The sequence below is a fragment of the Zosterops lateralis genome (genome assembly GCF_965231275.1).
Source record: "Zosterops lateralis genome assembly, chromosome: 1".
In the NCBI taxonomy this organism is placed as follows: domain Eukaryota; kingdom Metazoa; phylum Chordata; class Aves; order Passeriformes; family Zosteropidae; genus Zosterops; species Zosterops lateralis.
This window is the reverse complement of record NC_139762.1, coordinates 50,598,319-50,614,738: the sequence shown is the minus strand read 5'-3', so window position 1 is coordinate 50,614,738 and position 16,420 is coordinate 50,598,319. Positions and strand designations below refer to the sequence as shown.

Below are 16,420 nucleotides of genomic sequence, written 5' to 3'. Positions count from 1 at the left end.
TACTGTGCTAACAAGATACATCACAGTCATACACACACACAGATGCCTTCAAAGGATCTCTCATGCTTTTGTAAGGCTCAACTCTCCTCCACAAAAGCAACACCAGAGCTTTAGTACATTCTCAATTCAGACAGTGCTGCCTCCAGACCCCAAACTGATACATCTGACAGAGCACACGCACAAGCTGTTTTGTTGCTGTTATTGCTTACCTTCTCAGACCAAGCTTGTGATTACAAATTTCCTGTATCTCTCTCTAGTATTAATTCCTTCGACTGAAAAGTGCATGTTCAAGGCTCCCCACGGCACATACAGTCCTTTGACCAAATACGGACAAGTTCAGCTACTGCATTCCTAAAGGCAAGAGCACTATAAACAATTCTAGGGGGCTTTAACCCCACTGCATTTTTAACATCTTTAAGTGCTCAGCACACAGCTAAAATCCAGAGCCTCATCAACTGGGTAATTACATTACTCTGTCTTTGGACTTGAATCCAACTGAGCTTTTTTCAGCTGAGACACAGAAGAAAAAATTCTATCATAGAGAGGAAGAAAAATACACACAAGACATTTATCTACATTGTTTGTTAGTTTTCATTTATAACCTTTACTTATTCTTCAAACCTTCTAGTAAGACTCACAGAGAGCCCTGGAAGTCTCAGTTCCACTTCAGGAAGCTGGTGAGAATATAGCAAACATAGCAAACAGACTTGATATGGAAGCATATCACGACAGCTGAAGCCTCTCTCAGTTTTACAGTGGAGTTGTGGAGGGTTTTATAGGTTTATCTTTTTTTTTTTTTTTTTTTTGTGTGTGTGTGTCTTCAGGTTTGTTTTGTTGTTTAAACTGAAGTTCAATGAGTCTGGAAATGAAACCAAAAAAAAAACAAAACAAAAAATCCCTCACTTCCTGCAGACTGCTAACAGAGAGGACACTTTCATGAGTTAAATTTAAGGGTTTCTTTAAGCTCTTTTGCAAGCCCTAGGAGTCTTTTTTTGGAAGAAGGTGTATTCCAGTCATAAGGCTAAGTTCAGCACTGAGAACACTGAGAATAACTCAACACCAGAAAGGGTACTGTATGCAAGCAAGGGAATTACCCAGGCTTTTGTGAAATTAATTTTTCACCCAGGAGTTAATTCCTGCAGTTGAGTTCTTCCCCTCTTCAGACTGAAACACTTGAAATACTTCCAAGATATCACAACTTCGGAATGCTTGCTTGCTGTACTGCCTTGATGCTCTCCCCAGTATTATATACAAATCTGTACATCATGGGTTGACAAAACAATGGGACAACACTATAATGGGAAAATAAAGATGCTGAATGTGATTTTTGGACTCATATTTCTGTTTTGAAACAGAGAACTGCTTATTCAAAGCATGCCTAACTTCTAAATAAAGTACACAAGTGTTGGCCTAAAAATACAAAAAAATATTGCACTATTTGTATCTGGTAGCAGGCCTTTACTAGTCAAATTCTTAAATTCTTTTTTTTTTTTTTTTTTTTTTTAGTCTTTTGACAAAAATTTCCCGGTGAAAACAGGGAATTTCAGAGATGGTATAGAAACTTAGGAGTAACAAATACTCTAAAACTTTGTTTTGCTTTTTGTTCCTAAATCCTATTCTCAAAATGTTTCCCTAAAAAAAGTTTAACTATTTTATGATACACAATATACATCACAATTTAACATTAGTAAACTCTGAAAGGGCTACTGTTTCTCAGGCATTTTTTATCCCTCAGAAATCCCTAACTGCTCAGGCAATAACTTACTTAAAAACCTTTTACAGAACATTTTACTTATATCTAGAGAATGATGGGGACTACATTTTTTTTCCCTGAAAGACAACAAAATCTTATGGCTCTGTATCAGCTAATTCAAAAGCTTCATTTCTTATCTATTAGAGACTGAAGCAAAAGATGCAGGTCATTGTAGACTGAAAGAAAAACCTACTGTTACCCTTTTGGCTTTGTAGGCTAATAAACAATCAGCTGTAAATTAAGAACAGACAGCAGCTTCAGCTCTGCGTGGGATAAATGGCCAGGATAAGCTCAAGTACTTACTCAGCTTTTCATATAATAGGTTAACTGGCAACTCCCACTCACTCCTACTGACCTCTCTCATTCTAGCCCTGGTACAGCTGAGCATTAAATCACAAAAGGGAGGGGCAAAACCGAGAATAAAATAAACTGGCCAAGAAGACTAGTTTCACTGAGCAAGTTCCCTAGTCTGCCTCACTGTGGGGCCATACAAACACCAAGGCAACACAATCTAGTGTCTGACTCAGGATACAAATGAGTTAGAGAAGACAGAGAAGGCAATTAGCCCAGGCAGCTTAAAAAGGTACAGCTGCTGAAAGCCTAAGTACAGGTTGAGGGGAAAAGAGCAACACTTAAACAAAATGAACTCAAGGAAGGACAACTGCAGAAGCTACATGGTGAAATGGACAGCCTCTCTCACAAGACACTGAGTGGAGTGGATCTAAGGGAAGTGATGATACCAAACAAAAATAAACAAACAAACAAGCTAATGCACACACACAAGCTATAAATAATAGATCACAACAACCCTACCAATGACAAAGACACAAAACCTAATTGTTTCTTCAGCATGGTACTTGTGATAACAATAACGACATTCTGTTCCCACCCATAGTGGGCAGATGTTGCAAAGGTCATATTTAATTCTTTCTTTGAATGCACATTGTGCTGCCTGTCAGTCTCTGTAACTGGGATTTTTCCTGAATTTTCTGTAGCTCTCAGTCTTCACAAAATCTACTTGTTTATCCTTGGGTCAGGTCAGGCTTTATTATTTGCTTTTAAAGTGGTATCTGTTGGGGGCCAGGGAAGGAAATATCCAGTGCTTCATGATCTGAATTACCACCTCTGAGATGGGAAGGGTGACTTTTAAGACAATGACTCTGATAATGCCCTCCAGTACAGACCGATTTCAATCTCAGCAGCTCAGTAAGGAGTCTCTTTATCTTCCCAGGTATCATAAGATTACTAAAATAGTCTAGAATAGACTAGAATCTTTTCATATGCACTTTTTTTAAGTCTGCTGCTGTAAAACAGGAACCAAATGTTCAGAAAACTGGCTGGAGATTGAGGAGTTTTGAAAATTCCCTTCAGGTTTTAAACTACTGAGTTATCTAAAGATATCTGATATACTGTGCATAGAGACCTTGATGTATTAACAGATTCTAACATTCTACATGTTCTTATTTCCATGTTTGAAAAACTGATCTGTGAACTTCAACTGACAAACTTGAATAAAAACCCCCTATAAAACGAGTAAATAAGTATTCTTCAGTCTCAAGTATCTGTGTGAAGCACGAAGGTGTTCTTTCATCATTGGGTGATTGAGAGTCAATTAGTACAGATGCTTTCAGTTTGCCTTCTTAAGTTAGGAAAATATTTGAGACGGACAAAGAAGCAGCAGTTGGTTAAGTAAAAACCACTTTGATCAAAATTAGACAAGAGGGTTGTTTTTTTTTAAACAAGAACCATCATTTCAGATAAGTTACACTGGTAAATCCTAAAGGATGACTATAATTAGACCAACGTAGATAAAATTATGTTAGTTTAAGTAACTTGTACTGTTAGCACCACTTACTGGCTTTGCTATACAAGTTAAGAAACAGATCATGCTGCTAATTGCCACAACTCTGCCAATAAAACTTCGGGGAAGACCAAACCATGAAGAACTGCAGAGATCTTACCTTAGATAAAAGACTTTATCAACTGAATTTCAGCTGCTTTGTGTCCATTTCCTGACAAAATAGCAACTGCATCTGCAAACAAGTAACTCCCCATTCTCCAAAACCTCTCTGTTATTATAAACTTTTGCAAGCACACAGCTTGTCTACCAGAGAAACCTCACAAACAGAAGTCCATTGGCAGATTACCTTACTGGGTTGCTCAACACATGTTTTATCGTAGTTATTACCTGCATATAGGAAAAAAAGGGAGTGAGATTAACAGCAAAAGGAACCTGTACCAGTCTCATGGGCCACTGCAGTTCATGATTCAGTAACTTAGCCTAAAATGCCTCTGACAGAAGCTGAACTGCCACTAACAAAGACACTCAGGCAGCCAATTAGTATCAGCAAACCTGTTCAGTTGTTTCAACACAAGCCACCAGAGTTTTTGAAATACATTTCAGAATACAATACTAAACCCAAATAAACTCTTTTTTTTTTTTTTTCTTCCTCCCCAGCATCTGGACTGGCAAAGCCTTCCTGTTTTTAACTAGCTTAGAAAACAATTCAAGTGACTAAGCAGAGTAAAAAAGCATTCACTAGAAAGCCTACTTTAAGGAAACTGACAGATGTACTCTGTCATGTTCAGCTCCAGCGACTGACATTCACTCTGAACTGACTTGTCCACCCCACTTCCTCCAATGCCAAAAGCCATCATCCCTGAGGCACCCAGGAAGTCATTCAAACTGAAAAAGCAGCACAAACTGAACAAAACAGCACAATATCTTAAAACACCTTTACAATACCTTGTATTCCTTACTTTATCTGCCTATATTAGAAATTTTGCAGACATAATTAGAGAACTTCCCAAGAGAGCCCACCCGTACTATGCCTGTTCCATTAAAACATTCCTCCTACATGCCAGAGACATTGCTCATGAACAGAAGTTTCCACCCAACAAGTGAGTGTGCTGTCTCTGAGGGCTGAGATGCTAAGCAGATCTCTCCATACAATTACATACCCCATGAGAGAACAGGAGCATGTCCCTCTGAGTAGGGACAAGCAGAAATTAGGAGTGAGCTGCACTTACAAGGAAAAAAGTGGTGCCAGGTTTTCAACTATGAGGATAGCACATCTCAAGCCTTGAGGTGTGACATGTTAATCAGGTACAAATACAGGACTCCTGTACCAAGAGGAAGCACAAAATAATTCTTAGGTGGACTGAAGATGACAGCACCAGCATGCACACTGTAAAATTTGAAGCTGCTCTTGAGATTATAAATTCCTTTGGAATTATGGATTATTATTGAATATTACATGCTCCAAGAAACTTAGTCAGTAATGTCTGAAGCTGATTCTTAACACTGAAAGTATAGTTTCAACAAGTTTAGCCTCAATTCCTTTGTACACAATTTCACAGGTATAAAAGATTAATAATACTAGCTCTTCACAGACATGATGTGGAGATCAATTAAATTAATAAACATTTATCAAGTTCACAGTAAATAAGAAAATTACAAAACAAGGAAAATAATAGTGTTATACTTAGTACAAAGTTTGGACAGCACACATTAGGTTAAGAGCAATGCCTGGATGTGGAGGAAGACAAGCAGTTCCACGAGCAGTGGGAACACAGATGCCTGACTTTTTAGGCTTATCTCAAATCGATTAATGTTGGTTTCTACTCAACTGGAAGCTCATGCAGTCATCCTTCAACTCATGCACAATGTTCATGCTCGCACGGTAATCTTTCAAAGCACTCATGTATTTCTCTTCTCTCTTGGCACTCTGTTTTCATAAATAATTAAAAGAACATACATTCATGACCCTGGCCATTTGTTCAGTTTCAACAGGTGAGTTTTGAAGTTACGCTGATTTTATGAACATGATAGCATTAGTCTTATTTTCAGTTTTTAATATAACTTCCTAATAACCTGACATTTTACTGTAATTTGATCCTAGTTTTACATTTGAATGGGGAAAAATGCACTAATTATTTTACATTACAGAAATTACTGAGAACAAGCAGGAACACAAACAATAGATTTGTATCATCTGTAATTCTGATGTCAAAACAGAATGATTTGAGATACTGTGATCTAATAGTTTCAGTAACAGAACTTTCATTAATGTTGTCAGTGTCCATTTGCGTATTCCATTTAGGAACAATTTAAACAGACACTTTATTAACAACAATTCACATTACCTGTCACCACAAACTACACAATTACCATTTTTACATGTTCTAACTAATATATTTTTATCTTTTTACTTCTAAAAGTTCACTAGGGCAAGACAGAATGTCAAAGTAACTTGACTTTAATGCGTTGTTTTTTCTCTTATATTTTAAAGAAAATTTAATTTCTATGTTCCAAAAAACCATTTCCAACACAGGTGCAAATACTTATATTACAAAAATCATTTCCATTCCCTGCTTCTCCATTTGAAAGCATATACAACTGTCAAAAGAAACGAAATAGGTTTCTTAAGACTCTCCTCCCACACACCAACACACCACCCTACAAAGAGGAATCACACCTGCTACTCCACAAAGCAGCAATGCAGGAATATTTTGGAATGGTCGTCTTTGCTTACTTTTCAACACAGCCACAGTCCATAAGGACTCCAAGTGGCAGGGTCAGCTGATTTTAGTCCATCTTCCTCCTCCCTTCTTCCTCTTTTTCCTTCTAGATTAACCCACATGAAAATAAAAACAAATTGCTTCCCCTTCCTATTGCTTGAAATAATCAGTACTCAGTGTCAGCAGCTAAACAAGGGCTGGGTTGTCTTCCTTATTCTCATCACTGTCTGGTACAACCATGACTGTCTGGGACCAGAACCCCAGGCAGAAATGTCACAAGCAGGCTAGGCTACATCTTGCAGTGTGCTTTTATCTTCAGACCTCTTCATTTGTGTTCCACTGGTACTCTCTCCCTATTTTATCCATTTGTAAGCTGAATTCCTATGAGCCTTTTGAGAAAAGACTGACTGATAAAATATCACGCTTATATCAACATAATGAATCTTACAACATAACTGAAACTTCTAGAAACTAAGTGAAAAACAGGATAGTATGAACTATAACTTGAGTGACACACAGAAAACAGAGAGACTGATGAACAGTGTTATGGACACATACACATATTTTCTGAAGGTATATGTACAGGTGTGTATACATATATATATATATTCAGAATTTATCATGTTTGTTTGGATTCATTCAGATTCCTTATTTAGGTGGATTTTTCAATCGCACTGCTGAAGAGAGATGCAAAGGAAGGTATTTGCTACAGGAATGGAAGCTACAGTGATTGCACAACCATTTATAATGGTCCAAGGAGAACAGAGCACTGATAGTATGGAAGGGAACCCTAACCTTAAGTGCCATTCAGGGGAATAAACAACAAAATCCAGTAACTCTCAGAGGACATGGAAAGTTGAAAGTCCTCCTACCTCCCTGAACTCGGGATTAGGTTTAAATAGCTGCAGTTCATGACCCCAGGATTGCAACCCAGCAATTCCACAGGCAAGGGATCTCTTGGGATGGAAGTTAATTGACATTAACTGTGGGGAAAAGGAAGCAAACAGGCATTCTGCAGCAAATTCTCTGATTCAGACTCTGATACCCAGGGCTAATCTCTAAGGCTGCTCAGAATGACAAAAAGACTTTTTAGCTGGCATGTTGAAGAAAAATCCTTGAATTTCACCACCACCTGGAAATCAAAAAGGAAATAAGTGCCACAGAATGCAAGGGGTGCTTTGCTGACTAGTATTACCTTAGAGCAGCTTTATGTCACACAAAGGGGCAGGGTAGAACAAGGAAACCCAAAAAAATCCTAGTTTATTTTACACAACAAATACAGCACTTCGGAAATCGCTTAATGAAGGCTAACAAGAATAATAGAGGAAACATTCATGAACTCATTTTCTGCAGCATTCAAAATTAAAAAAAATCCCTTGCGGGCATTGATGATTATAAACTCTTTTTTGGTTTTTGTACAAGTGAACATAGAACTCTCTTGAGTCTGAAGGCAATCAATACAGTAAGCACGAGTCTATCTTGTTTCAAGTCTATTCACTAACAATGTGTATTTACAGTTCCACAATTACTGAAGCCCTTTTAACACAAATGTTTCTTAACTACAGCATGTAGTTTTAATAAGGTTTAACTTCAACTGGCTGAAATGCCACCCATCTTTCAGTCTGACATTTGTCTTATACAGAGCTTTTTCATAGAATTTTTTTCCTACTAAAGCCTCTAAAGGCTCCAAAATGTCTTCTGCTAGGAAATCGAGCCAAAAAAAAGCAAATAAGCACCATTTTATTACTTTTCAACAAAGAGCTGTATGTCTGTAATTGAGAAGAGGAGAAAAGTATAATGACAGATATGAAAGCCTAACTTAAAATTTCCTAAAGCTGGGAACAGCCTCCTACAGTTCCTTCATGTATGGGGTTACGACAGTTCTCACAGACTTCCACTGCCAAACTGTTCAACGGGTTCAATCAGGTTTTTCAGTTACTTGATATCTACAGATATGTTGTTTCAAAAAGTGTAACCATGTTGTCAGTGTAAAACAATAACCAATACATAATATTGCCAGCCCACCAAGGTACAAAAGATGTAAAAACCCCCAATGAACTAGAGACTAAAACACCACACAGTATCTTCCTTCTGAAAACGCTGCAAACAGCAAATTTAAAACAAGGTGAACTTCATATAACACTAACTATAATGCTCCAGCCCCACAGACATTTTCATAAAAAAAATACAAAAAGTTAACAGAAACTTCTGTCACAATTACATTTCACCAGCAAGTATTTCTTCCAAGGGCCACATGGCTCTTTTGAAGAATCACCATTTCTACATTTAATCCATTTTAAAGACTACTGACCTAAACTGACATTTTGGGAAAAAAGAGGGTGCCAGACTTCTTCTTGAGACAGCCTGAGGTTTCCTACTAATACTTAGATTACATAAAGCTTCCAAATGTATACAAGCAGGCAATTCCCTAGAAGACTTGGAACAAGGCTTTCACATTTGCAAGAGAACTTGCCAAACACCTATAAGATATCTTGAACAGCACAGGAATGTAGCTCATTTGGCTGACATACTCAAGTCCTTTTCTCCTGTAAATTATGGCATCCCTTACTATTAAAAAGCTGCTTGTGCCATACTGCCAAGAAAAAGCCCCTGAGTGTCCATTTCTGCAAGGGCAGAAGACAGAGTGCACATCCTCAGTAAGAAGGCTTTAGAGCAAAGTAGTATTTCCAGAGGCTCTACCACCTGAATGAAGAGCTGAGAGCAAGTGTATCAGAAGTAAGTAGATCAGCTGTGCGCTTGCTGGCAAAGGTCTAACTTGGGGAAGTGTATTGACCATGGAACAAGAAATATGCCAAACAAAGCACTGTCCCTATTAAGTGGAAGACCTATCACTTCTCATTCATCACTAAGAAGCAGCTCAGTGTCTGAACATCTCCAAGCAGAAAAGTCCAAGGAGAAACAGCCTGCTGGATTCTTTTCTCCCACCATGGCTGCCTGATGCAGCACTTCTTTGGCAAACTGTCTTCAGTAGGCTTGATCACACCTGTCAGCAACTCCACAAGTTCTACAAACCTTCCCATCCCAACTGCCAATAGGAGAATGTCTGGCACACTCATTCCCAGCACAAGGAGAGAGAATTCCAGGCTGAATAGGACACTGCTATTGCTCATATAAATACCTGTTTCACCTGCTTTCTGGGACAATGATGCTGCACTTCCAGTGCCACCAAAGTATATTTCCTGCATTAAATGGAAAATGCCCAAAACAGTGAGAAATTATTTTTTTGACTATCAGGTGGGTTCTTTCACTTGAAGGGCATATCTGGGCAGTGGTGGAATTATCCATTTCTTCATTAAGAACCATCTCCATGACGAATATACTGAAAAGCCAAGCACTCAGGCATCTGAAGTAGAAATTCAGCAGGTGTCAGCAGATAAGAAAGCCAGCAGCACAGCTAAGGAGTTCCATTTTCTCAGTCTCAAGACAGGATAGCCTCAAATCCTTTCTGGACCCAGGAAAAAAACCTGTACTTTGCCACCTACTACTCATAGGAAAATACACCTTTGTCAAGCAACATCCTATGAAAAGGATCTTTGGGATCCTTTAAAATATAAAAGGCAGTTTAAATGAATGGAACTTGCAGTAATCCCAGCCTTTGCTCAACACAACTTCTATCTGCACTGAATTCTGCCTGGTCACAGAAGTCTCAAGAGGAGGAACTGCAGTAAAAGACTTGCTTCAATTGCAGGTCACTTATGTGACTTTGGAGATTTTTGTGAAAGGGATATAAAAAGCAACACGGTTAAAGGAGCTGCTTCTAGTTCTTCCTCCAAGGCTGAACTGCAACTTCTGAATATGGATTAATGGAGACTTGAGAGTCAGAAAAAAGGGACAAGCAGGACCAACAGGTGGCAGAAGCACGAGGTGAGCACTGAAAGCCTGAAATACCCATCCAGTGCTTATGAGGAAAAGGCGAGAAATGGCACGCCCACTGACTACTGACTTGGAATGCAGTGCTGAGCACAAGGATTTAGGACTTTAGGATACAGCTGAGCCTTACTACATCAGCAAGAGTAAACAACTTCCAGAACTATAAATTTACTCTACAGAGATGGCAATTTTGATGCTGGAGAAAAATCTCAGGTGTCATTTAGGCACCTGCAAATTAGATCCTACAGAAACCAGATGCAAGAGAGCATCAAGGTTTTGTAGTAGCCATGAAGGAACTCTCTAGATAAGCAGAACAGGATGCCCTAACTGGACTCTCCAAAGACCATGGTTCTCTGTGGAATAAATCTTTCCAAACCCAGCATTTCGTCCCATAATAACAGTGTGCCTCTAGACACTTCTCCTGTTCCTGTACATGTCTCTGGTTGCTGTTTCTAACCACTGTCAGGTGGGACAGTGGACTGCCCAGACCTCTTGTCTGACCTGTCATTGCTCATATTAAGATTATTACAGGAAGCTCCTCACTTCCGCAAGAGTCTATGACCTTATTTAAGAATTTAAGAAATACATTTGGCATCTATACTAATGTTCTTGATTAGGCAGGAGATGTAGGATTTGTAAATACTATATTAAAATTCTGACTACAGACACCCAACCAAATAAAAAAATAGGAAGGGAAGTAGATGGGTATGTAAACACAGCCCAATATTTTCCACAGTTGAAAGGAGATGGTATAAATCAAGGAATGACCAAAGTACTCTGGTTCTGACATGCTTAATTGCAATATTTTTTAAGTTTGGCGATATAGGAAAAGGAGAAAAAAGCATGTAATAATTTTTGGGGTTTGATCTGCTTTACTACTGTATTTTTAGAAAAACTGAAAAATCAGTGAGTGGTTATTTTGTTCTTATCTCCCTTCACTTTCTATCTCCATGCTTTTACTGCAGAGCATGTAAAGTGAAAGCCTCCATGTAAAAAAAATACATTAAAACCCATCTATATTAAATAAAATATTATTAAAAGCCCATACTGAAATAAACAGGAATCCTAAGCATTCAGTTCTGGTACTATGTATGTTAGTCTTGCATGCAAAAAACACCATGCTTCAGGTTAAAGGAGATTACATTATAATTAGTTGCTTATTTTTATTTATTTATTTATAATACTTACTGTGTGCAATAATAACAACAATAATAAATATCAATGGGATAATTTTCTTTATGGAATCTTTTAGGTGGCATTTTCTAATACTATTCTGATATATATTGCTATCAATTCACAGTGACACTATGACAGTGCTGATCCAGCCTTGTGGAAATCTTTTCAATTTATTAAGAATTCTTAAGATAACAATTAAAAACCAGTAATTTTTTGAAACATTAGCTGTATCTTAGCAATGTGAAAATACTTAAGGCAGCTTGTTTGCCATATCTCCTTCCAAATTTTATATTTGCTTTGCAGATCACATATGGGATTACATGAATAGGAACACGGAAAAATTATTCTTACAAAAAACCCTTACTAAAAGAACCACTTATTCATAAAAACCCTGTACCTGAAGTATGGTTTATTTCCAGAGAATTATGTATTTTTTCTGAATGTGTACATGAACCATCAAAAAAGCAGCCACTTCTTTAGCAGTAAACAGTTGCTTTTGTTAGACTACCCCCGCCCTAAAAAAATGCGGATTTCCCTGTTCCAGGATCATAATTACTAAGCATTCCTCATTACACTGCTTTAAAGCCATATCATACAAAAAAATTCTGCCAAGGGTTTTGGCCCTCATTTTTTATCTTTCACAACCAATTTCATAATACTGACAGTTAAAAAAATAACAATAAAAGTCACCCAGATGTAATATACACCTCTGATGAGGGCTCTGGGTGATGGTTAATTCTTTCTAGCCACGTGAAACAGTGCAGACCTACAGTAAAAATTTCATTGACACAGACCTTCTCCAGAATTTCACAGGATATTTATATATACAGTAAGTGCAGTGTGGATTCCAGCAGAGACACCCATACATATATATATTCATTTCACCAACATATGTGCTAACTCCAGACATTAATTTTATTTATAATATGAGAGACCTTAATAAGCTCAGTGTACACTCACAAAAACAGACAAACATGCACACACCTTTACAGATGAATAATTACATAAAACAGGGTCCCTCTTACTGTTCTCAGCTCTGCAAAAATACTGCAGTCATGAATTAAACATCACCTTACAAAGTTCTCTGTTTTGTGCCTGCTCTGGCAAGGTTTCTGGGAACACTGATTAGAATCTGAATAGCTTTACATTACCTCCAACCTTAGGCCCACCAGCTGATCCCGGCTTTCTTGCACTGTTTGAAGGATTTCCTGGCTTTTTAGGTGCCGGAACCTTGAAGGCTGAAGCAGCTGATGATGGCCTATTTCCATCCACTGACTCTTCATCATCAAAGCTTTTGTCTAGAAAAAGATACATTAAATAAAAAAAGAGCTATTAGAATGGGTGTATTTTCATTTCCTAACCAACTATTTTCCTTCACATTTCACAGAAATTCACAAAATGCACAAATAAAAACAAGTATTTATCAGTTCATCCTGTCTCTGACCGAGGAATAAAATGACAATGGGAGATAAACAGCATTTTCTACATCTCGAGTGCTTATAAATATTATTTTCTCTTCATAATTAACCACAGTAGAACTGAACATAAAAATGAATCCTACACATCCACTCCCACAAAGGAAAAATATCTTTGCACAGACTGAATTTTTTTAACCATTTCTTAATATTTTCCTAAAAGTAAAGCCCTTAATATAATTTTTATCATTCCAGTCGACCAAAGAATAATGCTTCTCCTTTTCCTTCTTTCACTCATGCATGCATTTTCTGCTACACATCCTCCCACAATGTGTCTAACTAGCACTCCCTGTCTCCTTCCTTCCACCCAGATTTTTCAACTTACAATCACAGATCCTCTTGCAGATCAGTCGCCTCATTCCTCTGATAGCTCTTCAATCCCCTCACCCTAGGACGGACCCAGCACATCACATGGCCACATGCAGTAAATTCTTCATACTAATCAAAGATTCTATCAAAATCTGCTCGCAAACACCCTAGATCCACCACTGAGATTTGTGCCGGCATCTTTCTCTCCCTTCCCTGCACTAGGTGCTGCACAACCAATGAGCTGCAAGGTGACATCATCTTCTGGGAGCCAACGCCAGAGGAAAAGGTGAAAATTCTCCATGCAAATAAATTCATTCCCACACACGGTATTTGCCACTATTCCAATCCTTCGTTAAAAAAATTAGACAGGCAGACAATATCCCGGGGCTTGCACTCCTCTCTCCTCTCATTTCAGGTTTGTGTATTTTTAATCATGAAAGAAATTCATCTCTAATGACTAAACAGTCTCTATTCTAAATTCAAAATATTGTGCCTTAGAAGAACCCCAACATATTCCAATAGCAGAACATAATGTTTTCCCCACCCACTTAGGGAAGAAGGATTAATCTATAAGCTCGAGCACAGAAAACATACCAGCCTATGGTTCCTATAATAAATAAAATGGGCGAGGCTGAGATATAGCTGCACTACAGTAATGACAAACCAATTTACCATATTACCTGCTCTAAAACCTGCCATTTTTTAAAAAAACCAAACCCAAATTAATTGGAAAGCTTCATCATTTCTGGAATGGTTAACTGTTTACCCATCGCTTATTCAGAACTTGCTCCCAGGAAATGTCAACTATATTTAACAATGTAGCCTCCCAGAGGAAGGCAGCTCACATTAAAGGGTATAGCAAGGTTTTGTCCAGCAGCGTTTGCAGCACCATCGAACACCAGAACACCCTGTATTTAATGTGCCCAAGATCACTGCTGCTATAGTTAGTACATTTTTCTAGCATCTGCCAAAAGCTGTGTTTCGCAGTAATGAACCTCCATGATCAAAGAAACAAACCATCACATGAAAAATATGGATGCATAGTAACAATTTTCATTAACATTATTTCCTCCTCTCCTATAAACACTGATTTTTAAGTGAATCTTGCTAAGAGTAATTGTTTGGATCTGTAAACTCCGAACCGGAGGAAAAGGCACCAGCCTTCCCCCTCACTGGCCTGTGTGTTGCCATGGAAACAGCACTCCCGCTCAGCACACGGGCTGAGCCAGAATACATTTTGATTCCTGATGCTTTTACTCTCACTATCTTAAATAGACCCCGACATAAAGATTTTGAGCAAGGAAACCACTAACACAAAGGCCAGATAAAGTGAAATGATTTAAAGACTGTCATAGAAGGGTAAGTGGCAAGGGTTAATATCTAGGATACCGGCAACATTACAGGTAATTTTGAAATAACATTAGAAATATCTTGCAGATTTTTGAACAGCATGACCAGATCAACATTGACACGTGAGTATGGAATCATGAAAACAGACTAAAAGTGAAAACACACTTTGCAAATAAAAATGGTTCTGTTGCTGCATTTTCAAATCTGATGAAGAAACAGGCAAGACTTTCACCCTACTACCCAACAGCTCTACAACGCAGCACTGATATGCAAATATTGTACAAGCCTTTGGAACAATAGTTATGTGCAATACCATCTTAAAAAGAGAAAGTAAGCATTTGCTTATTTATGCAAAATCTCCTAATCAAGAAAAATCTAGACAATCCCAAACAACTGTGTACTTTGGGAACCAGTGACTCAGACAAATTAATTTTATTTTTACCAAACAATTCATTATGAAGTAGCATCAAAGATGGGTAATAGTAGAAGTTATTGCTCAACCCCAAAATGTACAAATAGAATTTCAGAAAAAAATGCAAATGCAAATGTTATGACCTACTGATGTGTTGTGTATATTAGAGGATACACTGAAGAGTGTTCTTGTGATACTGTCAAGTTACTTTGCCTAGTTAAAGAGTATTTTTTCATACGTTTAAAAGATTTTTAACATTGGATTAAAAATCCACACTATGAAATAGTTTTAGAGTTTTTCAGTCCACATGAAAGTCATCTTTTTTTTAAGACACATAGAACTGATTTAAATCACTGATACACGGGTGTTCTTAAGCAGACTTTAATGGTTGATGCTAAAATAAATTTAAAATTGCTGTACAGTTACTTGAAGTGTTCCAAAATAACAGCACAGTATCATAAGCATGTAAAATTAATGGGTGAAAAGAATCTGTTTGAATTCTATTAAGGCTAAAGTGATAATGCAGCTGAGCCTCTTTTGCTCTGGATTTGTTTTTTAAATAAACATAAGCAGGAAAATTCCATACTGTCTTTTAAAGAAACCAGAGGTTGCTCCCTACTCTTTTAGGCCTTTGCACTTTTACTTCCCTAGGATTGACCATCAAAATCCTGAGTGATCTTTAGGGACATTTTATTTTTAGAAACATGCCTCACACTGTGAAGATCCAAAACTTGAAGTCTGTATTTACAGCACTTCATGAAAATAGAGCATTTTATTTGCTTCCCCTACTACAGTGTGCCTTCTGTGTGCTCTCACTCATCGGCAATGATCCACTTGCTGGTAGCTCCTGTAAAAGCATTTCCATGTACTTCAGCATGGAGAAGCCCAGCTCCAGCTGTAACTGTTGCTCTCCAGGGTATCATCAAGGAGCAGTTCCGCTCAATCTGGCTTTACTACACGCCTTTGGCTGGCCAAAGGACCAGGGATGGAGCTCCTGACAGTCAACACACAGAGCAGAGGAATGGCTGCATTTCAGTATCACACTGTGCCTCTAATGTTAGTTTTATGCAGTCTACAAACAAAATATATTTCTACAATCGAAGTCATAAAAGCCTAAATGTAATTGGTATTTCAAAACAAAGCCATTGGATGGATGCAAATGTTTTTCATTCTAAAATGGCTGGATAATTTTCATTCTAGGTCATTTTAACACTTCCAGAGTATCAAATTTTGCGCACGCAAATACACTTGACAGCTAAGACAGCATTATCCCAACAGTGTTTTAAAACAAAGCTCCAAGGTACTAAAAATAAAAAGTCATATGAATAGCTAGCAACACACAAAACATCTTAAAAGAAAAACACAATAAAGACGCCTGACCCTCTATTAAATCTCACAACACTGCTCTTGTACTTGATACGTAGTATTTTAAACCACAGTGGAAAAGGAGTTTTGGAAGTAAGCACACCATACAGAGAAAAGCCTGGAATCTAGTATTGCCAAAAGTTCCTGCAGAAACCTGATGAAACAAAT

The 16,420-nt window shown here is 37.8% G+C and overlaps 1 protein-coding gene across 10 annotated transcripts in view; it reads right to left on the bottom strand.

The window, feature by feature from the left end:
* The window catches only part of CLASP2 (cytoplasmic linker associated protein 2), a 143,584-nt gene that overhangs the window by 74,443 nt on the left and 52,721 nt on the right, over positions 1-16,420 (bottom strand). For all 10 annotated transcript variants that reach the window (XM_083862094.1, XM_083862093.1, XM_083862095.1 and 7 more), the window contains one exon: positions 12,493-12,639. In XM_083862094.1, coding sequence (XP_083718220.1) covers positions 12,493-12,639 — 147 coding nt within the window. The remainder of the gene's footprint in view (positions 1-12,492; positions 12,640-16,420) is intronic.